This window comes from Penicillium subrubescens (assembly GCF_028828155.1).
Source record: "Penicillium subrubescens strain IBT 31985 chromosome Unknown utg000006l_segment0_segment0, whole genome shotgun sequence".
Classification (NCBI taxonomy): Eukaryota; Fungi; Ascomycota; class Eurotiomycetes; order Eurotiales; family Aspergillaceae; genus Penicillium; species Penicillium subrubescens.
This window is the reverse complement of record NW_026643156.1, coordinates 2,759,198-2,783,583: the sequence shown is the minus strand read 5'-3', so window position 1 is coordinate 2,783,583 and position 24,386 is coordinate 2,759,198. Positions and strand designations below refer to the sequence as shown.

The window sequence follows — 24,386 nt, the reverse complement described above, 5'->3', positions numbered from 1 at the left end:
CTGTGGGTCGGATACTACGTTATACCGAGCGTTGGTTATATTACGTTCATGAACAGGGGTAGGTGCCCACAGCTCGAATCCGCGGAAAAGTCCATCAAATGATAGCTTATTGTGAGGCGCTGCGACCAACTTAGTTTGGCAGAGCCCCATGATGACTGCATATACGGCTGAATAGTGCCATATACGCCATTTAGCCTCTTTAGTAGCTTACTTAGCTGCTGAATAAAATCTAGGTCTACGGAGAATATAGGCCACGTAAGACTCAACTAGAAATGGCTCATCTATCCAGGCAATCAGCAAACGAACAGAACAAATGCAGCGGATTTCTGAGACGGCTGAGAAGTAACCTCTTTGCCTCCGGAGCCTTGTCCGCAAAAAGGCCACCAACGGTTCTGAAAATCTACGTTTCATGTTCTATACTTGGCATTAGAAACTAGAGAAACGGAAGAAGTAGACACGCTTAAAGTACCCTGATTTGGAAGATTTTCGATGGCACATGTACCATTTCTTTGGTCGATAGTTCAACTAGCCACTGCTAAGATGTTCTTGGAAAGTGGTCGGGGTTTCAAACTTATGGAACCCCACTGTAGTTCATCCACAAGGGAAATCTTGAAGGTCAGGATGTAACCATTTTCTACATCTGGATGCCTAGAATCGTCGACCTGGCCTTTCTCTTTGCAGGGTGTTATAGCCCGCTTACTGAAAAATCTACACCGGACCAACATGAACCAATTAACCATGCGAGAGATCTCTGTTGATGGCGTAATACTAACACATAATAATCTTCAGCGAGGCTAGCGTCTAGTGTATGGGGCTGCGTGAGATCCACGTTTTCTTCATGACAAGGTTTGCTAGCGTATATCGCAATTTATTGCGGAGTCTCCTGGGTTCTCATGGTGGCCTTGGAGGCGGGTCCTTGGCTAATTTAGCTCATGGTTGAAGAATGCTGTCTCACTGTTCAGCTGCATGACAAGTTTGTACGCAGTACCGAGGCTGTAGTCATACACAGTTTTCACTGCTCATTTTGAATTCTTGCTGCAGATCCTACACCGCACTTTACGGAGGTAACGCCTCATCATATGCAGCTGAAATTCTCCGATGAAAGAACTTGGCGTCACCGGAATAGCGAAAAGAGAAGGGCTTACTCAGGGAGAAAAAGAATTGAATTAATTATACTATCTTTGGCTTCAGCTATTAGAAACAATGTATTGTCAAATGATGACCGATCTGCGGCAGTGTAATCTGTAAAGGCTCTGTTCGCAGCTAATGCAGATGTGTCTTTTCTATTATTAATCACGCGGGCGATATTGTAAACACGCGGCGTTTAGGCGTCCTGCTAGCTTCGGCAGGGAAGCTTGGAGGCCCGTTCTATGACTGTGTGAATCGTATGGTTGAATCGGAATCAGCCAATGCACGTCCTTTCTATCTGTGTCCCGCTTTGAATTCGGCAGGCATTACATTTTTGTGCTGAAAGACCAGCCATTCTTGGAAACCCTGGCGGCCACGAGTGTCAAGCTGCCGCCTATCAGCGCTGACCCTCCAAAGACTTGAGCAAACAAGTATCCTCCATTGTGCCTCTGGATCAAAGCGCCTGCAATTGGAGCACCGGTCAAGCACGCCACAGACACCATGGAGAAACACATGCCGGTCCGCGTGCCCATCTTTGTCAGATCGCTAGTTAAGCTGGCGCATGCTGCGGGGAATAGGCTTTGAATACCAGCACCAAAGAAGCCGTAAATGACGCAGAATACATACAAGCCAGTCTCAGTGGTAATGGCTGCCCAGCTGTAGAATAGAATGCCTGCACAGAATGCGACAGGAATGAGTGTGTTGACTGGGCCAAGTAGACGATCTGCAGTGAGACCACAAGCAAGTCGGCCGGGGATACCAATGGCGTTCATAGTTAAGAGGAGCGTGAGTGATGTGGCTGAGTCAATATGGATGACCGACTTGGCAAATGAGCTGATCTGATTAGATGTTAGCATTGCTGGGTCATTTAGAGGACCGTGCCACGGTTGGTAGTGGTACTTACATAGAAATATGCAAAATAGACAGCCCATAGGTTGAAGAACATGCCTACGCAGAACAGACTATACGAGGGCTCTCGGAAAGCAGCCCATTCAAAGATGGGGCCAGTCTTTCGAGGAGGAAGCCGAACACGGGCCAGAATGGTGATCAGGATCGAGTTGAACAGGACGACGAACCCCATGATCCTGACCGTCCATCCAAAGCCCAGAGGCCCAAGGCATTGTCGGGCAATCAATGGAAAGATAATACCTCCTGTTGCACCCCCTGATGCCGTGCAGGCCATAGCCAAAGATCGCTTCTTTGAGAAATAGGTTGCGACCAGAGAAACTGTAGGGCAAAAAACAAGACCATCTCCAATTCCTTTACAAACTCCCTGCGCCAAGAATAGCTGCCAGTACTGGGTCGAGATCGACGACATGAAGATGCCCAGTACTTGCAGGAAGCATCCGAGCCGGACGGTGAAGTGGTATTTGCCAGCATCGAGTGCCCTCCCAGAGAATGTCCCGATGAGGTACACCAGGAAGATCTGAATAGAGCCAATCCAACTGATGGCCGAGGGTGTCTCCGAGAAGGTGGACGTATAGTAAGACTGAAAGAGGCCAAATGAGCTAAGGTAGCCCCAGCCATTGATCAGCACCAAGTGGCCCATGAAGACTTGAGTCCACGCCAGGCCGCCACCATCGGGGGGCGGTGGAAACGGCGACACAGCGATCACGCTGGCGCTGGCATTATTGTCTTCGCTGGCATCTTGTTGACTCTTCTCTGTACTCTGACAAGAACTCTGCTCTGCTGATGAAGCCCCCATGACCATAAAAAATGAAACAAATAACGATGTTCTGGGTGGCGGAGGTCAGGAAGAGGAAGATGAGTTTAGTAGAGATGAGAAATCATACCCTGTTGCCGCTGAGATGACTGAATTAACCGAGGTGACTGATCAGCACCCATGGCGCAGCTCCTATTCCGTATCGGGGACAGCTCTAGGAGAGAATGATTTTCCGTAAGCTCGCAATTGACAACGAATCAAGCTCACTTGTCGGGTTTATGGTTAGCCTCATGCCCCACTTTCCGATCGTTCCTGGATGCCTAACAGGCTAAACCGTAGTCAGCCCGCAGCCACGGCCCGCCAGCATGTAACCTTACAAAAAGGCAGTAAATAGCTATATTTCGTCGGTATTTTACTGTGTACGCGCTAGTACGCGGCTTATTCATGTGGAATATAGACATGGATAGGAATGCCGCCTAATCTGACACAAGAAATTGCCTCATCAACATGTGAATAGAGACTCGACGAAGCCAAATATGGCGACTAATTAGGCCCGACGAGAAAGCCGAGCCAAGCGTCCGGACACGAGGCTCCGCAGCTCTTGTAGTAATTCAAGCGGGCCAAAAGATGGAGCTAACCAGGATGGGATATTGCCCGAAGTCAACGATTTGTGTCTATAGAGTGCAGAATTGTCGATGGGGAAGTCATGGCCCGTCGAAACGAAGTCTGATGAAGGATGGTGAGAACGACAGGTGGTGATTTAAAAGCAGCTTAAGGCCAGTCCAGCCCGGAGAAAGAAAGGTGCTGAGAAAGCAAATATCTTTTTTCTTATAATCCGGGAATATATTCACGCTCACGGCTCGAGGTCAACTCTTGTGTTGGGCACCATCATTATATCAAAATGCCGAAGCAGGAGAACCTTGTCTTCTGGAGGGATTTAACTCCTTTTCCTACACCACTACGTGAACCAACCGACCTTTCACCGAGTGCTCTCATCATCGGCGGAGGTGTGACGGGCTTGGTTACAGCCTGGACTCTTCTAGACAAAGGTTACCATGTCACGATCCTGGCCAAGGAATGGGCTTCCTACGGAACCTCTCAACGTCTCACCTCGCAGATCGCTGGCGCTTTGTGGGAGTTCCCTCCAGCTGTCTGTGGCCAACACACGGACGCTATCTCTCTTCAAAACTCCAAGCGATGGTGCATGGTGGCGTACCATATCTGGGATGCCATTGCGGCCTCGAGGACTCTTTCTGAGCTCGCTGGAGTCCGCATGAAGTGTGCAGACTTCTTCTTCCCTGTTCCTATTGAGGAGGATCCCGCACAAATGTCCAAGATGCTGGAAATCATTTCAAGCGGTGTCCGTGGCTTCAGACGGGACCCAGCCATCATGGATGAGCGGCGTGTCAACCCCATCTATGGTGCTGTCGACGCATATGAGCATCTCGCCCCAATCATCGACACAGATGTCTCTATGAATTTCCTCAAGGATCTCGTTGTTGCAAAGGGCGCAAAGCTCGTTACCCGTACGATTGTCGGAGACTTGTTAGACCAGGAAGAAAGCCTACTAGCAGAGTTTGGCGCCGACGTGATCATCAACTGCACGGGTCTGGCTGGCACCGAGTTGGCTGGGGACAAATCATGCTATCCCATCCGTGGTGGTCTCATCAGAGTTGTGAACGATGGTAGCGACTTCCCTAAACTCGACGCAGCTTTGACCATCACAGCTGATGCTGTCCATGATTCGAGCGAGATTGTCTTCCTCGTCCCTCGCAATGACAACATCTTGCTCATTGGAGGCATTGCTGAATCTCACGAAGATCAGCTGAACCTGACCCTGGACTCGCCCATCCTAAAGCGAATGAGAGCACGTTGCGAGGCTTTCCTCCCGGATCTCAAAAAGGCCCGACTCGACCCGGACTATCCACTTGCACAAGGGCTACGGCCTTTCCGCCAGCGCAATGTTCGCGTTGAGCGGGAGTTGCGTGCTCAGAAAAATGCCTCCACTCCCAGCCGCATTGTCCACAGCTACGGCCAAGGTGGTGCTGGATGGTCTCTCTCCTTTGGCTGTGCTGGAGATGTCGCCGCGTTGGTTGAGGAAGCTTTGCTAGATCTCCCACCGTCTCCTATGATGCTAGAGGAGGTAGAGGAGATTGTGCCCCTGCTTCTTTCAGAGGCCACGGAAATGAGTTCGAGCGAGGGATTCGAGATCCGGGCAAAGTTGTAACGGCAAAATGGATAATAGATACGAAGCTGATTGGGAGGTGCCTTTATGTTCTTTGCGATTCAATAAAAGATTCTGATTTTTGGTTCTGGCTGTCTTTACCTAGCGTTGATGCCCTTGAAGGACTCAACTACAATTGTGCATTTCATTCAAAATAGACCTATCACTCCTCTCATGGATCTTGAAGAACAATTATCTTATCAACATTCTATACAAGCAAATAATAATCGTAGTCTCACCCACGCCGCGCGGCCCATGAGGGAAAGATCCCCACCGAACGGGGAGGCCGGGGATTGCCGTAGCTCGATACATGCATCCTGAGGATATCAGCCAAAGTCAACGCCGGGAAATCTTAGCGCAGCCCGGGAAACAAAATCCAAGAGTCAGGGTAGCACGGGATAAAACCCATTGGGGCCAAAAGTCTATATCTGCCGCAATTGGGAGGGTGCAATCCCTAGGTCTTTCCCTGTGACATTAGTCTATGCAAATAAGAAATTAGATCACCCAGTAGGAAGGTAGACCGCAAGTAATTAAATTCCGAGGTGGTCTTTTTGATTCTTAAAGTGGTGGCTAAAAGTTTTCTAGGCAGAATCCCTGGCCTTGGCCAATTGTGCTGCTGGCCACTTTTCTACTTTTGCAAGATTGACTACTGCTTTTTTTTCTCCTATGCAGCCTACCCACTATCAATCTCGGTGATCATTCACTTTTCCGGTCCGAATATCTCAACTTGACTTCCCTCTGTCAAGTTACTTGGACGGCAAGAATGTATCCGTACGTCGTTCTTGTAGCCTTGGGCCTCTGTGCTGCGGTTCTTTCGTTCCTTAGCTACGCAAATCGGAGAAAATCTTCCAATTCAGCATGTTTACCGAGGGATGTGAAGACTGCTCGTATGTGTCTTAATATTTTGACCCCAAGCTACCTAAGGGTAACCATGATCGCTAAAGACTTTCACCAGTGCCAACGACACCCAGGAATCCAGCCGATGAGGAGCGTCTAGCATACATGAGAATGTATCACAAATTGCATAACTTGGAGGATCATCCAGATTTTCTCCCACTGGCACAGGACATGTTGCTTTCGTTATTGGCCGAGGGGCTATCCTGGGAACGTCAAAGACCTGATTCTATTCTATCTCTGGGCAGCTATAGCCTACGCTCGCTACAGGCTTTTATTAAGAACCAGGATGAGCAGGTCGCCACACAGTGGGAACAATACATTACTAGAAGAGGGGGTGGTGGAATGCGAGAGCTATTCCAAACTCGCGAAGAATCCTATGACTGGATCAAGCAAAGGGCACCACTCAAGCTCGTCGATGGAGCTTGGGTTGGTCATATACACCGGGTCAGCACGCCTTATGCCGAACGCCATGTTACCAAAGATGCGTGGCAGGTCATGATCGAGGAGTATGGTGATGGGAGTCTGGAAATGCACCATGTTCATTTGTATAGCCGGCTTGTTCAGGAGGCAGGAGTCTGTCTTCCTCCACCAGACTCGGCAGACTTCATCGACCCACGGCATGGTATGGTCAATACCTTGGTGTGGAAAGCTGCCGTTTCACAACTCCTCATGTCTCTCTTCCCTCACGATTACCTTCCTGAAATCCTCGGATTCAACATGCACTTCGAGTTGCTTACACTCGAAACCATGAAGGCTGCCAAGGAGCTGGAGGAGGTGGGGATGAGTGGCTACTACTTTTTCCTTCACATCAGCATCGATAATTCCCATTCAGGACATACTGCCATGGCTGTCAACAGTGTCGCAAAGTTCCTCAGGCACATTGAATCGACAGAGGGGGCTGAGGCGGCTGAAAGAGCCTGGAGGCGAGTTCAAGCTGGCTATTGCCTATCGAGTGCGCTTTCTTGTCCTGAATTCGGAACCTCCACAACCTCTGGCAATGAGTGGAACCAAGAGCTTGCCGAAGTCTTCAAAGCCAAAGCGCTGACAGCGGGAAATATTCATTGCCCCAGCCTAATCAAAATCGATGGCCAGACACTGAGTCAGTGGCTGGTTCCTAAGAACTTCGCCTCGATCGAGAGTCAAAAGAGGTTTCTTGCAGCTCTGGCTCGGTTGAAACCATGGGTGCGTGCAGGGGATAGTGCGAACAGCCGCTTAACACACGAGCTGGCTTGGGGGGCAGGATGTTCGGGTCATTCACTGCTGCCGAAGTCGAACTTGTCCGGCGCTGGATTGACAATCTGAGTAACCATAGCCCCCAAGCATATCTCGAGCTCCTCGACGACCTTCCTCCACTTCCACCCGCGAGCAAGGACATACGTATACACTACCCTGTGTTCACCCCGGAAGGCTTCGAAAGTCTCGACTTCATCCACGCAGCAAACTACGATTTGATAACGCCCCGGTCTGACGCTAGCACGATTCTACCTCAACTTCTTCCACTTTGGTTCACTCACCAATGTGTCCTGGAAGCCTTCATGGCAGTACCCTCAAAGACGGCGAACCCAACAATATCGGCCATGGTCCGCGTGCTCAGAACATACAATGGATTCGCATCCGTTGGCGCGGGCGTAGCTGGCATGGACGAAGCCAGCAAGACATCCACGGTGGGACTCATCGAGATGGGTCTGCACATGGTCGAACAGGCCGGACTGCAACAGCCCACGTCTCTCAAGGAGGTGCTCGAGTGGTGGCCATGTGAGCTTTCCGTGGCTCTCCTGCACCTCTCAATGCGTCCGAATAAGAACCGGGCCTTGCTACTAGGGCTGGCATCGGCATTTTCGACCTTACATGGAGCTGTCTTGAGGTCCACGCTCCTGCCACCTGCAGATCGGGAGGTCTTGAGAAGCATCGTCTGGACCGAGCGACAGGCATTCAAGCTGTGCGCAGAGGATGAGAGACGCACGGCACCATCAGGGCTTGAGTATCAGCGGGGCCTCGAGTTGGGCGAAAAGGCTGTGGTAGGAATTTGTCGATTGATAAATTTACACGGGTAAAACCTTTGCTTGAGCCACAAAAGGGCGCAAGTGGGAATTTTTTGAGTGCGTGAGATGCTAGGACAAAGAGGCTCAACTATTCGCATTTGACGGCAATCCCAGCAGCTCCGCCAGGGATGCAGGAGGAGGGAAGGATGGAAATAGTGGTTAAAAATGGGGAGACCCTAGTGAATATAGACAGGACATTAGTCGCGAGACTAGAGTGCTAGGTTTCAACAAATAATGCCAGGCCGAGATATCAAGGCTAGTGAGTCTAGTAAGGCACTTTGATGTGTAAATGAATATATTTGAAATACATGGTCATGCTACCTCACTATTATTTAGAGGTATGGTATTGTTGCTTATCAGAAGGAAATCGCTTTCTGATTGATGTTACAAAGTAGTGTTGTACAGACAATAGTGGGTAGACATGATAGATATCGGCAGCACAAACGAACCTCGTAAGGCCTAGGATTCAAGTCCAATGCCGGAGTAAACTCAAGCATTCTTGCCTCTCATCCTCACTGGGTTGCCCAGGAGGAGGAAGTCCCGATCGACAGCGCCATTCGAGTCCATGCGGAAAGTACCTTTACGACCATCAATCTTGATGAGGATAAAGTCCTCGCTGGTGAAAATCTGTCGCACGGACAAGAAGATCCTCCAGACTCCATGGCTCAATCTCGCGACGGGGGCTTTGAAGAAGCTCGGTTTCGGCTCGTTTGACCCTCCAATGAGCTTCCTGCTATCATTCTCGAAGCGCGCCACAGACTCTGGCGATACTACGAGCTTCTTAGAGATATGAACCTGGGATGGCGCAACCTCAAACTCATACTTCCTGAATGGCACCAGCCCCCGAACCTGGAAGCGGACACGGGGTTGGCCTTGAGAGTGGACCGCCTTGATGCTTCGGATCATGTTACCAGTCCTAACAAGGAAGAGAGTACCCATTACACTCATCGATACACAGATACCGCCAAAGAGCGCTTGTTGCCACATAGGCAGGACGGTGACGGGGTCTCGGAAAACGGCGTTGGAGTTGTAGACCGCATAGGCGAAGCAGAATGCCGACAGACCGTAGGCACTGAAGTAATAGCTGCGCTGCGAGTGTGCTTGGAATAGTGTGACATCTCCTTCGTGAGCGACTCTGCTGAATAACCTTCCAAGTCCTCCTGCCTTTGGTTGCAGATTCTTGGGCAAGTCGGCGTATTGAGAACTTGAGGGTGCGGAGCGTCTTTGAGGTTTAGGAACAGGCGAAGATCGGGGAGGTCTCGAAGCAAAGGACCGCCATGTTGAGGAGGAGGTGTATGTCTGGAAGCTGGAGCGTACTGGGGTCCCAGTACAGGCACCAGGGCAGCGATGCCAAATTATTCGGAGTGTAGATGGTCTGGCGGACATGGTTATTGCGCAAGCTCTGTCCACACCCAGGGTTAGCAAGGCGATCTGGAAGGTGACCCCATATTGGAATGATGAATCGAGTAAAAGCGATTCAATTGAAGCGATCAGAGAGCACCAATGGCTCAGCAGAGAAGAATAACTTACCAAATCTCCGGCGCCTCGACAGTTGTTCTCCTCGGAAAGCGCCGCCAGATCGAAAACAGCCGCTGCGGCAGAAAAATGTTCCCGTCCCGGCCGCCGGTGAAAGCTCCCAACGCCCTCAACGCCAACCAGCATTCTCTCTTCAGTTCGCTCAATTCACGCGCAACTCGATTATCTATACTTCCGGAATCAGCGCGGCTTGACGCGGTGGTGGGCTCTTCGTCACTCGTGTTTGATTCTGCCGAGAATTCAGCTCTTTCGGAGATTTGCGGACATCGCTTGAATACCTCCGCCAGCCCCAACATCTACATCTTCTCCTCCGGCGCAACCACATACATTCATACAAAATGGCAGTTCGACTTCCTGTTAGCCAGGTACCGGCGATGTTCGCCCGCCGGCAGCCCAAGGTGCTCCGTGCCTCTCGACGTGAGTTTTTCCGGTGACATTTAACGAAATAAATGGTTATAAGAAAGCAAGGCCGGCATTATCGGAGCCAATTCCTCAAGAACCAGCGGCCTGAACAACTTCATACGAACACAATGCTGACTTCCAATGTCTACCAGGCCTTCAATCCTCCTCCGCTCCTCAAACTCAGAACCCCGCCTACCCCCTCTACCCCTCCGTCATCCAGCTCCTGCACGAGAAGAACATCCCCGAGTCGGAAGTTTCCAAGATCCCTGCCTCCGGCCCCAAGGGCCGTCTTTTGAAGGGTGACGTGCTTGCCTACCTTGGCAAGATCGCTGCTGAATATCCGGCCAACCAGGCCTCGACGCTGGCTAAGCTCATGCACCTGGACCTGAGCAACATTAAGATCGCGGCACCGGCCCCGAAGCCTGCCGCGCCGGCCGCGGAGGAGAAGAAAGAGGTTAACGCTCAGACGCCGCCCATGTCCTCAATCGCCATTTCCATCTCCTTATCTGCCGTCCTGTCCGCACAGAAGAAGATTCAGGAGAGCTTGGGCGTGACGGTTCCTCTGTCCCGCTTCTTGGCCATTGCCACGGACCTTGCGAATGACGCCCTCCCTCGTTCGAAGGGCGAGCAGCCCTCTTCGGATGAGTTGTTCGATGAGCTCCTCGGTGCCGAGCCTGTCAACACATCCCGCGGCGACTACATTCCCGAGCTGAACGCTTTCGAGGCTTCCGAGGCCCGCCAGCCCGAGCCTGTGGTCGAGGATATCATCGACTTCCTGAGCGCCAAGCCCGGCAAGAAGACTGTTGCTTCTCCAGTCTCTGCTGTGGATGCTGGTGCTGCCCAGAATGTGTTCAGCTTGACGGTCCCCGTGGGTGAGGAGCTCCGTGCCAAGACATTCCTTGAGCGCATCAAGACTCTCCTGCAGGTCGAGCCTGCCAGGCTAGTGCTTTAAAATTGTCATTTCTTGTTATAAATCTCCCCCAATGTCTTGGAGCTCCTGTTTTTCTTTCAAGTTTCCCTTTGTCCACTCATGTTATCTCCACACTCTGTTGGTGGAATTCAAGGCCTCTCTGTATTTAGTGTAGCATAGATAATCCGATACCGCCTTGATTGGCTCGATAAACACTCATGCCAGTGCCGAGTGATTGTAATTTTAGAACGGAGCTTACTTTTTTCCATGAGACGTATTACGGCGATTCTGTTAATCCCTACGTCTGCTCGCTGGTGGAGGTAGCTAGGTAGTGCTTCGATCACCTTGTACGTTGTAGGTCCAGACAAGATCTGATATATATGCCTCCGCGCCAAGGCATCCGCCTAGACACAACGAATACTCAATTTTGACAATAACAAAGACAGCGGAATGGCTTCGTGTTTGTATTTTTAAAACCCTAACGCTGTTTTCATTTATGATTATCATCAAATGTACACAGAAAATATTGTGTGAACTAGAAAAGCACTTGTCAACGAAAAGAAGACTTCGACAAGCAGACTCGCTGGAATTTTCAATCTACCTTCCAATATCAATCCCTATCTCAAGGCCTAAGATAAGCTCGGCTCGACGGTGCGCCTAAAATGCCTGAGAATTTTCGCAGCAGCCATATGCCCGTTCCGCTCTGCGAGGTCTACAGCTTTGTGATAAGAGCGCTTAGCATCTCCAACAACCAACGGCCCTTTATCCAGAAGCATGTGCAGCATGTCAATGCGACCGTACTCTGCCGCACCTTGCAAGGCTGTTCGCCCATTACGCTTCGCAGGACCTTCATTGACGTCCGCACCTAGATCAAGCAGTTGTACAATGCCAATATATCCACGAAGGGATGCAATCTGCAAAGCAGTCGCGACATCCGCGCTCTTTGCTAACTCAGTCGCAACTTGGACGAACTGGTGCTTGACTGCAGCTTGAAGCGGGGTATAGATACCTCTGATTCCAGTATCCATCTCAGAATCATGGTAGTAAATTGTGATCTCTTGTGTAACATCAGGGCCGAATTTCATCAGAACATCCAACAGCTGTTGCTCTCCAAGAAGGATGGCGAGCGTCAGAGCGCGTCCAACAAGAGTTGCAGTCCAGGGAATCCACTCAAACAGAGAAAGCAAATCCTCTTTGTTTCCCATTAAGATCCCAAGCTCAAGGACCGACTCCGGAGGTGGAATCTCAAAATCCAAGTCCTCCAGCTGAAAATAAGAGGAGTCGAGTTTCGGTGTACCTTTGGGCTCTGTATTTGCCTCTCGGAACAGCTCCAGCGGGTGTTCAAAAAGGATTGCGGCCCCTATAGCACTTGGAGCGCTTCCATGAAAGCCAGCCAGGAGGCGTCGCTAAAATTCGTCATCCAAGTATGATGATCCAGAAGCTCCTGCTAGAGCACCATCCGTGACCTTTGCGCCCCGGTTCAAGAGAACTTCCGCGAACTGTAGATACTTTTGCTAGATCGCAGCCTCTAATGGACTTTCCTCCTCATAGAAATTGTTTACTCGCCCGCGCTGGTCTCCATGATCGGCATCATGATCAAGCAGATACTGGGCTTACTCGAGTTTGCCATTGGTAATAGCGGCGACCAAAATCTTGCTCCCAGAAACATGTAACAGATTTCGCAGAACTCCATTTCCCTGTAGAGTAGAGACTGTGCAATTTCAAGATTTCCTATCTTCCGGATTTTCGCCCCAATCAGTCTAGCACCGGCCGTTAACAGAATGTGAATTGATGCCATATCTCCCATTTCGATGGCTACGCCAAGAATTGAACCCGGGGGCTTCGTGTAATGATCATTGAGACGCGCATGTGCGGCAATGAAGAGCTCAACAATTTCCGTCGAACCACCCATTAAGCAACAAGAAGTGCCGAAGACTCCTTTGCAGAACTGACATTTCGTCATTAAGCTTGGCTCCGTGAGCCAGCAAAGCTTCACAAAGAGAAAGGTTTTTCTTGCGGGCTGCTCGTTCAAGTAGGGTCTCGACTAATCCCTCATCAATAGCCTTCACATCTATTCCCTTCTGCAGCAAGGACATGACGATATCAGTCCTTGACCTTTCAACCGCCAATGTGAGGGGCGAGATAAATGGAAAGCCATTGAAGTCAGGGTTGACGTCAACACCGTGACCTAGTAATGACTGTATAACTTCAAACTTTTGAGTTTGCACGCCAAGCCCCAATATTGTTGTAGTTGTAGTATCGTGTTCGAATTCGATAGCGACTAGCTCATCCGTCTTTGCACCTTTCGCTAGTAGAAGTTGAATCTTTGAGACATCTCCAATCTGCACGGCTGTCGCAAGAGCACTATGGCCGTACCATCGCCATGTTTGTCTTGTTTGGTAAACCTCTTAACTATCCTTTCCAATTTCTTGGCCTTGACACCTTCTCTCCCCCCTAAGATCTTCCGAAATTTCCTCCCGATTGAAAGAGCACGCAACGTACTGGCTTACTCTCTCTCATTCAACTTCTTGACTCTAACGCTTCCTATCGTTGAGGCAGTTTCATGCTTCGCACTCATCTCTCACAATATGGCTCGCCCACCTGATACCACATGGGAGCTGTTTCATAAACTTAAGAGTCTACCCGAGCTGGGGATATGTTATTTATCGTACTACCTACTCCCCGGAATCGACCGCACACTTCTCCACCGTTATTCAGTATCTCAAAGCCTGCATCAGAAAATCATTCTTTGCAGAAGCAGCAGAATTTGCAAGTACTGGGGGAGATCCCGCGACTTATGCGGGAATATGGGCCCAACATAGCCTTACTGTTATTGAAGATCCGACGCAGCTCGATGGGGTATCCATCGATTCGATTCGCGCTCGCTTTGAGGAGTGGGTAGATGCACAGGGCCAGCGTGATAAATTCAACAAATATCGAATGTGTATCGTCATTGATGAGGAATGCCTCCAGACGCTACTAGGTACATCGGCGGAGGCTCTAGATCAGGAAACACAGTACGTTCGAGATAAGACCGTACGGTACGTGAAGGTTTTGGAAGCGTGGCCGATTATCGACGAGGGTGACGAAGACGAGTTTCCGGGATGGATGAAGTGTTGGTCGCACGCGTTATGGGATCTTTGGAGCATGATGGGTGATGGTGCTGAAATGAGTTTGTCCTGGGACAAGATAAGTGATTTTTGCCCTGGGGTGTATGGTGGATGATGAGAATAAAATCCGAATTTCTAGCAAGAGCAATTAATGAAACGAAATCAGACCTCTGCGCTGGGATAGGCTAGCTATTAAAGTGGATTACGAGTAATTGCTTATAGCTGCCTTCTATTATTAGTCTCCTCTGTCCCCTTGCTTCTATTATTATACGTAATTACTACAGCGCTTTTAAGTCACTCTTGAGTATCTAATAGGTCCTCTAGTATACAGAGTAATTAGTTCTATCAGTATATCAACTATAAACTAACTCTATACATACTGGTTCTGTAAAGATTAAATTAATATAGAATCCTAGGTAATATATAATATACTTTAAGGGGAAGGTAGTTGTCGGATTTACGCTGTGGGCATAAATCCTGGGGGGTGCACGAAGCGTTCGCACACAGTCGATCGAATACCACAATTATGGAAGAATGACGAAAATACGATAGAGGGGGGTCAGCAGCGAACAGGTTAAACAATGGAAGGTCAACACAGTTAAATCAGATTTGCCTTGAGCTCTATGCGTGAGCAGAAATGGTGTCAAACTTGTTTGATTTAGCTAGGGAAACAGGCAGTATTCATAAGTTTGGGTATATAGCAGAATGTCACAAGAAAAGACTGATGAAAATCCGAAATAATATGGGGACACACGAGAGTGTTAGGAAACTCGTTGCTTTTTCCATCTCATGTGATAGTTGATATCCACCATGGAAGATAATATAACGGTCTATCAGATATCAATCTGATTGGTCTGATGTGTGCACGGCTTATGCACACGTTTAGTGCGGGGTATCGAACATATTGACACACCCACATGTTGACAATACCTTATTATAAACGAGAACAATCTAAGTTTACTAGTTAACTAACGGCCGACTATAGCTCCCGTGCTTTTTGACGGGCGTGACACATCGGGGGTAATTTAGCGCAATATGATTGCTGTATGGGTTCTACTGCTTGAAATAAAGTCATTAGGACCCTGAGAAGGTATTGGACTAAATACCGCAACTTATACGGATATCAACAAGTAACGGGATTCTAGTATGTGTCACTGTATCCTAGATTGATACTCTTTTCTTTTCACCCCGTAGCTTAAATGAGATCATTTTGAAAAATCTTTCACCGGTCGGACTCGGTGAATTCCATCAAAATCTTGAGAAGCCCTAAAGCTACAGCATCTCTGTACTGTACGAAATGTCACCACTCTATGTACCTGGCCATAGATTCCTGATACTGTTCATGTATTTGCCAGACTGAATTGATCGTCGTGTGTTCAACAATCACAGTTCATTCCTGCAAATTCCGCCAATAATGGTGATGTGGTTAATTTGCCAAAATAACTCGCGGGTGTGACCATTGGAAAACAAGTGTTGATTTGAAACTGTTATTTGATCACAGTTGATGGCGCATAATGTAGTGATGAAAACAGAACGAATGGCTTTTAATCAACAGCCTTCAAACTACAGCACGAGCAAATAAGCTGAAGCGTTCAGAATTAACCTTAGATAGTGCGCCTTCTCACTGTTGAATAATAAGCGGAAAAGTAAATATTGCCACTGAGAGACAGTGCACCCCTTTAACTACTTGATGTCGTAAAGAATACCTTGTCATTCTTCCAAGGTGTATTTCAGACACGTCTCGCCAAAGCCCTGCACCCTATTTTCGCCTGGGTGAGCATATCACACCGCTACTTGCATATCTTTCCAGGCAGTCAGATTGTTGTCAATCTGGCAAAACAGTGCCTACCAGGCTACCCTCCCAGTCAGGGGTTTGACCCTCTTGCCTGCAAAAGAGAAAAGTCTGCATTTTTTCAGAGTCTATCGTCTCCTCCGATCGAGTATGCCATTGCCAACTTGACGTCGTACTCCATGCATGAGCACACCTTTATTGCATCAGCCGGCGGATGGTAGTTGTCGGATAACTAGGGATACATAAGAACGAACCCATGAATCTGATGGTCCTTGGACTGTGCACGATATTTTCCATCGGCTAGTTACGTATGGATGTCTCAAGGCGATGTGGCGGCACTGCTATAGCTCAGGTTATTATAGCCAAGGCAACTATAGCCCAGACTACCATAGCCTATACTGCCATTCTACCTATTCCTGCTTGAGAAAAAGCATCCAGGGGACGGCACACCCACCGGCCTTCCTGTATATGCATGATTGATGACTTACGAAGGAAGTGTACTAATTTGCGATGTGTCAGATTTGAATATAGGCGGCTGCTAAGTGATGCAATTTTCTTCCCAAGACCTTCAGATGACGCTGAATCGGTTCTCTAACCTAAGTTTTAGTAAGATAGAGGCAGTAACCTTCTTCTCCCCGACCGGACAACTCTTGAAAGGAAGCTAATAAGCCTGTAAGACGCTCCATTTGCTGAACAGAGAGACTCGCTGCGTTTAGGGTAGCTGCGGCATCTAATGTGGCACGGCTCAACTTCTCTGGTAGTTTGGCGAGCTTCTATTGCAAGAGTCAATCAGAATACCTAGGACCATAACGCAGGGCCCTTGCTGATCCTTGTTGGTATTGCGGGGGTTCGTAGGTGTCAGTGACTACGCTTTAGACCTCATTGAAGAGGATCGAACGCCGAGGGAGACTAAGTGATTACGACGAAGTCTACTAGGTCATGTTTACACAAAACGAGAAAAAATCAACTCAAACATCACTCTGCATTCTCATTCGGAGCAAGACCAAAAAACCTCCTGCGCCAACTAGATGATCATGCAACTACAAGTATTTAGAAAAAAAAGATCAGAAACCCAGAATTGCCACATCGTCGAAGGGAAGAGGAATGAACAAATTGGGGGCAGAAGAAGAAGCAAAAGTCATATCGTCGTCATGAAAATGGGCAATTTGCAATAGAAAAGAACCGCCCACACTTTGTCCTTACGCCGTGATTGTAGCCGGCGCCCCAGCCACTGGATCGAAACACCATGAGCGCCACCGCTAGACCTGATGAAATTGGATGAGCCCGCGCCAGATGAAGAAAAGTCTCTTGCAGAGAGACCGAGAACCCGGAACAGAGCAAAGAAAAAAAAAAAAAATAAACGAAATCGAATCACATGGGAGAAAACAACAGGGAGCTGAAGAGACAACGCCCCAATCGGATGAAAAGGACTGCATGAAGCCTCAACAATCAGAGGAAAGGTGAGACCCGATGAAACGGGTAGAGAGATGCGATAGATGGATGGATGGCTGGATGATGATGATGCCCATGGAAATGCAAAAAAAATGTCTTCGCCGAGATCCCTTGATATCATGACCATGCAGAAATTGTCCCATCCCAAGTAGCCCAGACCGAAGACCAAAACTCCATATCAGATGCAGTAAAAAAAATGAGATGTGAAGGGCCCTGGAAACCCAAACTGACATTGCAGCACAATTAGCGGATGGTGCCCCATTCGCTCAGCTTGCTCCCCACTCGGCGCGAGTCACGATTAGCTCGCTTGTCGTAAATTTTCCAGAAACGGAGGGTCTCGTCACCAGCACCGGTCACAACAGTCTGACCGTCCGGGCTCATAGCCAGGTACAGAACACGGAATGTGTGGCCGGTCAAGGAAACAACCTGCTCCATACGCGGGTACTTCCAGATGACAATCTGATTCTGGCTGAAGCCGTGGGTGCTGATTATCTCATCAGAGTTCTTAGACCACGACAGGTTGCAGACTTGGCTGCCCGTGTCCACCTCCTTGATCAAGGAGCCCGTGGATGTGTTCCAGAATTTAATCGTGCGGTCCGCGGTACCGCCGCCCGAAGCAAGCAGATGGTGTTGGTGAGGAGACCAGGCGATGGCCTTGACAGCGGCAGAGTGGTCGGAGAAGCGGTACAGGGGAGTTTCATTTAACTTATCCCAGACCATGAGTTTGTTGTCGTTACCACCAGACGCAAGCTGCCCGTCCTCCGTATTCCACTTCAAACCACAAACCTCTTGCTTGTGGCCAGATAACCGCCGAAGGTACTGATCAGGGGAGCGAACATCCCGATGATAGATGAGGCGGTCACGGGAGCCGGATGTCAGGATATGGTCATTCCAGGCCAAAGCACCAACACGGTTGGTGTGTCCCACCATTGTCCGGAGTCGTCGACAATGCTCTGCATCCCAGATCTGTACCAGACCCTTGCCCGTACCGATTGCAAGATGGGTCCCACGTTGAATCCAGCTCACACTGGTGACAGTATCATCCTTGAGCTCGCAGAGCTTAGTAACTCGGCTAGACTGGGAGTTCCACATGTAGACGGAGTTAGCCAGCCCGACACCCAGCACATTGCTGCTGCCCCAGTCAACTAGGTTCAGATAGAAGTCGTCCTGCAGATCAGGTGCATCGAGGACCTTGAAAGGAACCTTGTTGATGTATCGGGGCTGCTTTCGCGGGGTTCCAAGAATGCGCTGGCTTTCATATCGAATGGGAGAGGTACTGTAGAGTTCAGAGCGGACGTTCAGATTGGGTGCATGAGCGCTTCGCGGGGTCTTGGACGGAGTGGGATGGCCAGATCCTGGCCGGGTCGGGCCGTAGTTGAAGAGGTTCTTGTGTGGAGTCGAAGGGGTGATGCCGGATAAGGTATTGCCCATACTGGGCACAGGAGGTGTTTGCGATCGAGTCTTGTCGTTGATACCATTGCTGAAGCCCAGCAACGGATCCGATGGAAGGGAGGGGATATCAGGTTGAGGAACGGTGTTACCAAAGAGCTCACTGCGCAATACTCGGGAGAATGTACGATTGGCTTCTTCAACTGTTGGAAAGGTCAGCTAGGTTCTCCTCACGGCGTTTGCACAGGGTATAAACGAACTCTTCTGGAAATGCAGCTCTGTCTGCGGAGCACGCCGCTTGGATTTGGAAGGAGTCGATGGGCATCCTTCTTCGCCAAGCAGGCTGTAAGTCGCTTGCAAATCCTGTCCCTCACGGTTTGGAATGAATCTTGAAGCTCAGTCAGTCACACGTCCATCGAGACCCGCATCGTCAAGTTCCCCGGGCAGCTCCCGCATTGGGGTTTGAATGAAACTTACCGGTCACCATAGACCCGCTGTCTCTTTCGACAAGGACTCATCCCAGGCGTTCTCTCACGCTGGCGGCCTGCCTCTTCGATGTCTTTCAACGCCTTATCAAGCGCCGTTGCATCAACAGGCTCTGATCCCTGCTCACGATTTCCCAGATTATCCGAATAGTAGATGGTCTTCTTGGGAGGCATGCTCGGTGGTGTCGTGGAAGCCGGAGGCGAGACCATATTTGCAGCTGCCTGTGCGCGAGCAGTCCCTCTGGTCACTCTTCCACCACCACTCACACCCGCCTCTGTGTCCTGAGAGCGATCGCCCATGTTGGCGACAGGTCCTCAGGCTGCAGAAGCAGATTCCGCGATAACCGGAGCGTCCACCAAGTTTTGCATGCGATAGGAGTTCGATTTCGATGAAGCGATGCAAAGAGCCCTGGGGAGAGCGAAGGTGGGAGGAGTTGAGGGTGATATTTGAAGGCGGTGGGTGGCTTTGTGATGAGATGAGGAGATTCGGTGACTGATCGGGCGCTTGGACACAGTGGCGGAAGGGACGACCCAGCACTTTGACAGCCTGGACGAGACACCACCGCGGTTCAACGAAACAAAGAGAATTGCATTCAAAGAGCCCGATGGGGGGGGAATGGACTGGAATGTCTACAAGGGAGGGTGGTCGATGTCTCTGTTGAGCATCCCTCTCGCAAGTCACGCGTCGGGAACGCTAAGCCTATTCGGGCGATAGTCTACAAAGAAAACAGCAACTACGTAACTGGGGACACAAGTTCGCCAATTCGTCTGAAGTGGTTAAAGGAATGATCCGTCTTTCTGAATGAACTGCTCCACCTATTGCTCCGCTGGAATTACCCTTATTCTTGATTTGCCCGGTCGTTTTATTTGAGTTCGGTCGGGGACCATTCATTGTATGTTGTGGGTCGAAGTTTTCGTGGATGTTCTTTGTTATGATGGGTGCCACCTTTGCCTTCTGCTTGAGTCTCAGAGTTGTTTACATTTTGGATCTGACGCGTGAATCCTTTCTATGAGATAAATAAAGAGATTCCACTCTGACACGGCACTTGCAGTGGGGAGAAGAAAGATCCTGACGCGACTTGTCGCGCTACACACGCGCCTCGGACGCGAAGCGCTTGGGCCATTGGGTCATGATGGAAGCACCCCTATTGGAGACCATAGCAACGCTTTAGAACGCTTTATCCTTGCCAATCAATCCAGCCCACACGTTCCGAGAATATGATCAATTCTCATAGTCCAATAATAGCCCTAATAGACTAATCCATGGAACAGTTTCAGCCTTTAAGGTCTGGAATTTCGGTCAATCAATAGGTACACCATTGCTGTGTATGAAATTCATAATTAGGCAAGCGCTGGTTATCAGCATAAGTAGAAATAGCACCACATTCGCCCGCGTACAGTAGCAGACGGTCACTACGGCTACCATCTAGACTAGTCGGATTTGCGTTGCAATCGCTGCGTCGGCAACTGATAAAGTCTCCGCCACCCGAAAACCCTGCCACTTTGACCTCTCCACTGTCGGGGTTGACTATGCCTGCTGTACCTTCCAAGTCTGCCTTCTCATTGTCTTCTCTGCGCCACGCTTTCTTTCATCGAGCTTACTATTCCTCTTACCCTAACACCATGGCCTCTAAGCAGCCTGCCAAGGACTTCCTGTCCTTTGTCAACGCCTCCCCCACTCGTATGGTTCTTCCCGAAGCCCGAAACCCACCGGAAGCCTGTTACTGACTAGGGTCTAGCCTTCCATGCTGTTCAGTCTGCCAAGGATCTTTTGGCTAAAGCTGACTTTGAGGAGATCAAGGTATGCTCTAGAGACCCACCTTTCTTCACGGAGTGTTTGGCCGATCTAATGTTCCTATAGGAGAAAGATTCCTGGGCTAAGACCTGCAAGCCTGGTGGCAAGTACTTCTTGACTCGCAACACCACCACCCTGATTGCTTTTGCGATTGGAAAGCAATGGCAGGTCTGTAGTTAATCTATCATAGTCCTAGGATGTGCTCTCTTGCTGACCACTAGCCTAGCCCGGTAACTCCATCTCTATGATCGGTGCTCACACCGACTCTCCTGTTCTGCGGGTTAAGCCTGTGAGCAAGAAGAGCGGCGAGGGCTTCATTCAGGTCGGCGTTGAGACCTATGGTGGAGGCATCTGGCACACCTGTATGATCCATTGACCTCGTTTTCCTTTGATCAACTACTAATTGCCTAAGGGTTTGACCGTGACCTCGGTGTGGCTGGCCGTGTCATGACCCGTGCCAGCGATGGATCGATCGTGCAGAAGCTGGTTAAGGTTGACCGTCCAAGTATGTCCCTCCAGCTCATAAAGTACATAGTCGAGCTTTGCTAATCTGTAACAGTCCTTCGTATTCCTACTCTGGCCATTCACCTGGACCGCCAGGAAACCTTTGCCTTCAACAAGGAGACGCAATTGTTCCCCATCGCCGGCCTGGTGGCTGCTGAGCTCAACCGCACTGGCGAATCCAAGCCTAGCGGTGATGCTGCCAACGACACCGAGAAGGTGGATGACTTCTCTCCTCTTAAGGCCGTGACTGAGCGCCATCACTCCTACTTCGTCGAGCTCGTTGCTTCCGAGGCTGGCGTCAAGCCCGAGGACATTCTGGACTTTGAACTGATCCTGTTCGACACTCAAAAGTCCTGCCTTGGTGGCATGCTTGAAGAGTTTATCTTCTCCCCCCGCCTGGATAACCTGAACAGTTCTTACTGCGCCACCGTCAGTCTCATTGACTCTGTCGCTGACGAGTCCGCCCTGGACAAGGAGTCCTCCATCCGTCTTATTGCTCTGTTCGACCACGAGGAGATTGGTAGCCGTACCGCCCAGGGTGCAGACTCCAATGCTCTGCCCGCCATCATCCGCCGCTTGTCGGTGCTCCCTTCCTCCTCTTCCTCGGATGTCGACCTGGCCACTGCCTATGAGCAGACACTCTCCACCTCATTCCTGGTCTCTGCCGACATGGCCCACTCCGTCAACCCTAACTACGCCGCCAAGTACGAGTCAGACCACAAGCCCGAGATGAACAAGGGCCCTGTCATCAAGATTAACGCTAACGCTCGCTATGCTACCAACTCTCCGGGTATCGTTCTGCTCCAAGAGGTTGCCCGTAAGGCGGCGGCCGAGAAGGGCGAGCCCATTCCTCTGCAGCTCTTCGTTGTTCGCAACGACTCTAGCTGTGGTAGCACCATTGGCCCTATGCTGTCTGCTGCCCTTGGTGCTCGTACCTTGGATTTGGGTAACCCGCAGTTGAGCATGCACAGTATCCGTGAAACCGGTGGTACTTATGATGTCGCCTATGCGATCCGCCTGTTCACTGGGTTCTTCCAGCACTACTCGGAGCTGTCGAAGACCATCTTTGTGGATTAAACTTTTGTACAAGTACAACAGTAAGAGTTGAATGAAGATGAATATTGTGCTCGTGTACTATGACAACATACAAATTTTCATAAAGCAAGTTAACAAATCCTTCAACCTATACATCATTCCATAGTTGTACAGTAGCTTGTCAGCCACTATCGGCACGTGCCCGGCCCGACCCAAAGCCCGCCTGCCCACCCCCCAACTCCACAGCTTCTCTTATCAGACGATTCCCCCGGAACCGCCTGGACACTCGATCGCCGAACCTCGTCCATGCCCCCATGACCCTCTATGACAGACGTCGATGCCTTTAGGGATGCAGAGCACATCGCCGACGTCTCTGGCATTTCCCTCGAAGATGTGGAGCCCGGATCACCAGCACTGGCAAGCAATGGCGGCATCCGTAATCAGAATAACAGCCGCGTGAAGAAGCTCCAGTCTGCTGCAAAGGTCGCGTTCATCGATCGATTACTTCGCGATCTTGACATCTTGATATATTGCGAGTTATCAGCGCTGTATTATATGGAGTGAGTTTGGCTTTTCTTGGGCTTGGAATATGATGTTATGGGGTATTGAAACGTGGGGAGATCATACCCTTCCGCCTTACGCTCCTGGAAACACCACCCTCGTCCTGGAGAAATTACGAAGCTAACACCTTTCCACTCACGATAGCTGTTCTATCATTCTATTCATCATTCGAGCCGTCGTCCAACTAATATTCTTCACACCTAAAGCGCCACCTTTCGATCCTACGCGCAACCAGCCCTTCATCGGCGCCATCCTTGGCAGCAACCTAGTCTGCATGATCTTCCATGCCTTCTTCATCCGCCCCGAGACCAGTGAATCTGAACGTGGATATCTACATGGCGGAATATTCATCGACTTCATAGGACAGAAACCCGTCCCCGTGTTCCGACTACTAGCATTCGATACCCTCATCCTGCTAGTCGACATCATTATGCTGGCATTGATCATTGAGCGCGTTAAGACGGTGGGTTCCAAGGGGCTGGCCTCCTTGGCAAGAAACGGGGGTACAGCGACGAACGCAAACGCAGAAACGAATACCACGCAATCGGGAACACAAGATCATGATGCAGAGGAACGTGGGGCACGAAGTAGCGAGGACGCGGGTGATTTTAATGATTCTCGACCCGAGGAGAACACCGCAAATACGTCGCCCGTCCCTGAAATTGATGATGATGTATACGATGAACGGACAACGCTGCTGGCGGACCCCGGCGAGGGTGGTACGGGGCCAATCCCGCGGGGTGGTCACCCGTTGGACTCGTACGCGACTGGTCAAGCTGTTATTATGGATATGGGCTTTTTCACCACGATACGTGATCAATGGCGACATTCGACTACGCCGGTTCGACGAGGGGATGGGCGCTACGCACCTTCTCCGCAAGCTGCGACTTTCCTCCGGGAGCGCCTGGGGCTGCAGGTTGGAGCTGATGGCCGCATCGTACGTATAGATCAATGACATCTCGAGTATGCATGGTAGTCTTGGTTCTTATGAGAAATGTATTCTATCTTCTATAATTCACAATTGATGGACTCCACTACTATTCCTTGGTGCTGATCGCCGAAGTAAGACATATCAAGCCCATAGAGATTCTTAATGGAGGCACCCATCTGGCCGTCATGTTTGCGCCATTTCCAACTACCCACACGCCAAATTTCACAGAACCCAGGATAGAAAAAGACTGCTTCTGTCTGAAATAACTCTATCAGAAAAACAATATTGCTATAAAGAAATCGCAAAAAAAGAAGAAATCCCCCCGCCTAGCGGTGTGCCCGGCCGTCCGTGGAGCTTAAAGCGTCAACGCTGGCCCAGTATTTTTCTCTTCCTTTGTTTGCCCACTCCTCCAGGGCACACCTATGGTTCACCAATTTATGGTGAATACCAACTAGGCCATCGGAAGGGGGGAGTGATTGTTTGACCTGGAAACCGGTCATAACCTTGCAAATCTCAAAATTGACTATATT

At 49.9% G+C, this 24,386-nt stretch overlaps 10 protein-coding genes across 10 annotated transcripts; 6 read left to right on the top strand and 4 right to left on the bottom strand.

The window, feature by feature from the left end:
• Positions 1–1,454: 1,454 nt before the first annotated feature.
• N7473_009526 (MFS transporter) lies at positions 1,455–2,839 on the bottom strand (the record flags this gene model as incomplete). Its single annotated transcript, XM_057155465.1, has 2 exons — positions 1,455–1,967; positions 2,033–2,839. 2 exons carry the CDS (start codon positions 2,837–2,839, stop codon positions 1,455–1,457), a joined length of 1,320 nt encoding a protein of 439 aa, XP_057006595.1.
• An 853-nt stretch (positions 2,840–3,692) lies between these two features.
• On the top strand, positions 3,693–5,018 carry N7473_009525 (FAD-dependent oxidoreductase; the record flags this gene model as incomplete). Its single annotated transcript, XM_057155464.1, has 1 exon — positions 3,693–5,018. The coding sequence occupies one exon, from the start codon at positions 3,693–3,695 to the stop codon at positions 5,016–5,018; it is 1,326 nt and encodes a 441-aa protein (XP_057006594.1).
• A 760-nt stretch (positions 5,019–5,778) lies between these two features.
• Positions 5,779–7,966, top strand: N7473_009524 (iron-containing redox enzyme family protein; the record flags this gene model as incomplete). Its single annotated transcript, XM_057155463.1, has 3 exons — positions 5,779–5,902; positions 5,971–7,060; positions 7,153–7,966. The coding sequence occupies 3 exons, from the start codon at positions 5,779–5,781 to the stop codon at positions 7,964–7,966; spliced, it is 2,028 nt and encodes a 675-aa protein (XP_057006593.1).
• A 477-nt stretch (positions 7,967–8,443) lies between these two features.
• On the bottom strand, positions 8,444–9,340 carry N7473_009523 (uncharacterized protein; the record flags this gene model as incomplete). Its single annotated transcript, XM_057155462.1, has 1 exon — positions 8,444–9,340. The coding sequence occupies one exon, from the start codon at positions 9,338–9,340 to the stop codon at positions 8,444–8,446; it is 897 nt and encodes a 298-aa protein (XP_057006592.1).
• A 263-nt stretch (positions 9,341–9,603) lies between these two features.
• Positions 9,604–11,016, top strand: pdx1 (uncharacterized protein). Its single transcript, XM_057155461.1, has 2 exons — positions 9,604–9,907; positions 10,045–11,016. Exons 1-2 carry the CDS (start codon positions 9,829–9,831, stop codon positions 10,842–10,844), a joined length of 879 nt encoding a protein of 292 aa, XP_057006591.1. The 5' UTR covers positions 9,604–9,828; the 3' UTR covers positions 10,845–11,016.
• A 415-nt stretch (positions 11,017–11,431) lies between these two features.
• On the bottom strand, positions 11,432–13,192 carry N7473_009521 (ankyrin repeat domain-containing protein; the record flags this gene model as incomplete). The annotated part of the gene is made up of 2 exons (XM_057155460.1): positions 11,432–12,208; positions 12,752–13,192. Coding segments are annotated over 2 exons (1,218 nt in total), but the record flags the coding sequence as incomplete, so codon positions are not given.
• A 198-nt stretch (positions 13,193–13,390) lies between these two features.
• N7473_009520 (uncharacterized protein) lies at positions 13,391–14,027 on the top strand (the record flags this gene model as incomplete). The annotated part of the gene is made up of 2 exons (XM_057155459.1): positions 13,391–13,511; positions 13,558–14,027. 2 exons carry the CDS (start codon positions 13,391–13,393, stop codon positions 14,025–14,027), a joined length of 591 nt encoding a protein of 196 aa, XP_057006589.1.
• Positions 14,028–17,399: 3,372 nt separating this feature from the next.
• N7473_009519 (WD40 repeat domain-containing protein) lies at positions 17,400–19,330 on the bottom strand (the record flags this gene model as incomplete). Its single annotated transcript, XM_057155458.1, has 3 exons — positions 17,400–18,748; positions 18,806–18,933; positions 19,023–19,330. The coding sequence occupies 3 exons, from the start codon at positions 19,328–19,330 to the stop codon at positions 17,400–17,402; spliced, it is 1,785 nt and encodes a 594-aa protein (XP_057006588.1).
• A 1,126-nt stretch (positions 19,331–20,456) lies between these two features.
• N7473_009518 (M18 family aminopeptidase) lies at positions 20,457–22,504 on the top strand. Its single transcript, XM_057155457.1, has 6 exons — positions 20,457–20,711; positions 20,770–20,831; positions 20,892–20,993; positions 21,052–21,187; positions 21,238–21,330; positions 21,385–22,504. Exons 1-6 carry the CDS (start codon positions 20,561–20,563, stop codon positions 22,404–22,406), a joined length of 1,566 nt encoding a protein of 521 aa, XP_057006587.1. The 5' UTR covers positions 20,457–20,560; the 3' UTR covers positions 22,407–22,504.
• A 184-nt stretch (positions 22,505–22,688) lies between these two features.
• N7473_009517 (DSC4 family protein) lies at positions 22,689–23,880 on the top strand (the record flags this gene model as incomplete). The annotated part of the gene is made up of 2 exons (XM_057155456.1): positions 22,689–22,924; positions 23,070–23,880. The coding sequence occupies 2 exons, from the start codon at positions 22,689–22,691 to the stop codon at positions 23,878–23,880; spliced, it is 1,047 nt and encodes a 348-aa protein (XP_057006586.1).
• Positions 23,881–24,386: the final 506 nt, after the last annotated feature.

Excerpts from the sequence above, each read along its gene's own strand:
- pdx1 (XM_057155461.1), top strand. The coding sequence starts at position 9,829 with ATGGCAGTTCGACTTCCTGTTAGCCAGGTACCGGCGATGTTCGCCCGC. Across the intron at positions 9,908-10,044 it reads GGTGCTCCGTGCCTCTCGAC|GCCTTCAATCCTCCTCCGCT; the intron begins GTGAGTTTTTCC and ends AATGTCTACCAG.
- N7473_009518 (XM_057155457.1), top strand. The coding sequence starts at position 20,561 with ATGCCTGCTGTACCTTCCAAGTCTGCCTTCTCATTGTCTTCTCTGCGC. Across the intron at positions 20,712-20,769 it reads TGTCAACGCCTCCCCCACTC|CCTTCCATGCTGTTCAGTCT; the intron begins GTATGGTTCTTC and ends ACTAGGGTCTAG. Across the intron at positions 20,994-21,051 it reads CGATTGGAAAGCAATGGCAG|CCCGGTAACTCCATCTCTAT; the intron begins GTCTGTAGTTAA and ends CCACTAGCCTAG.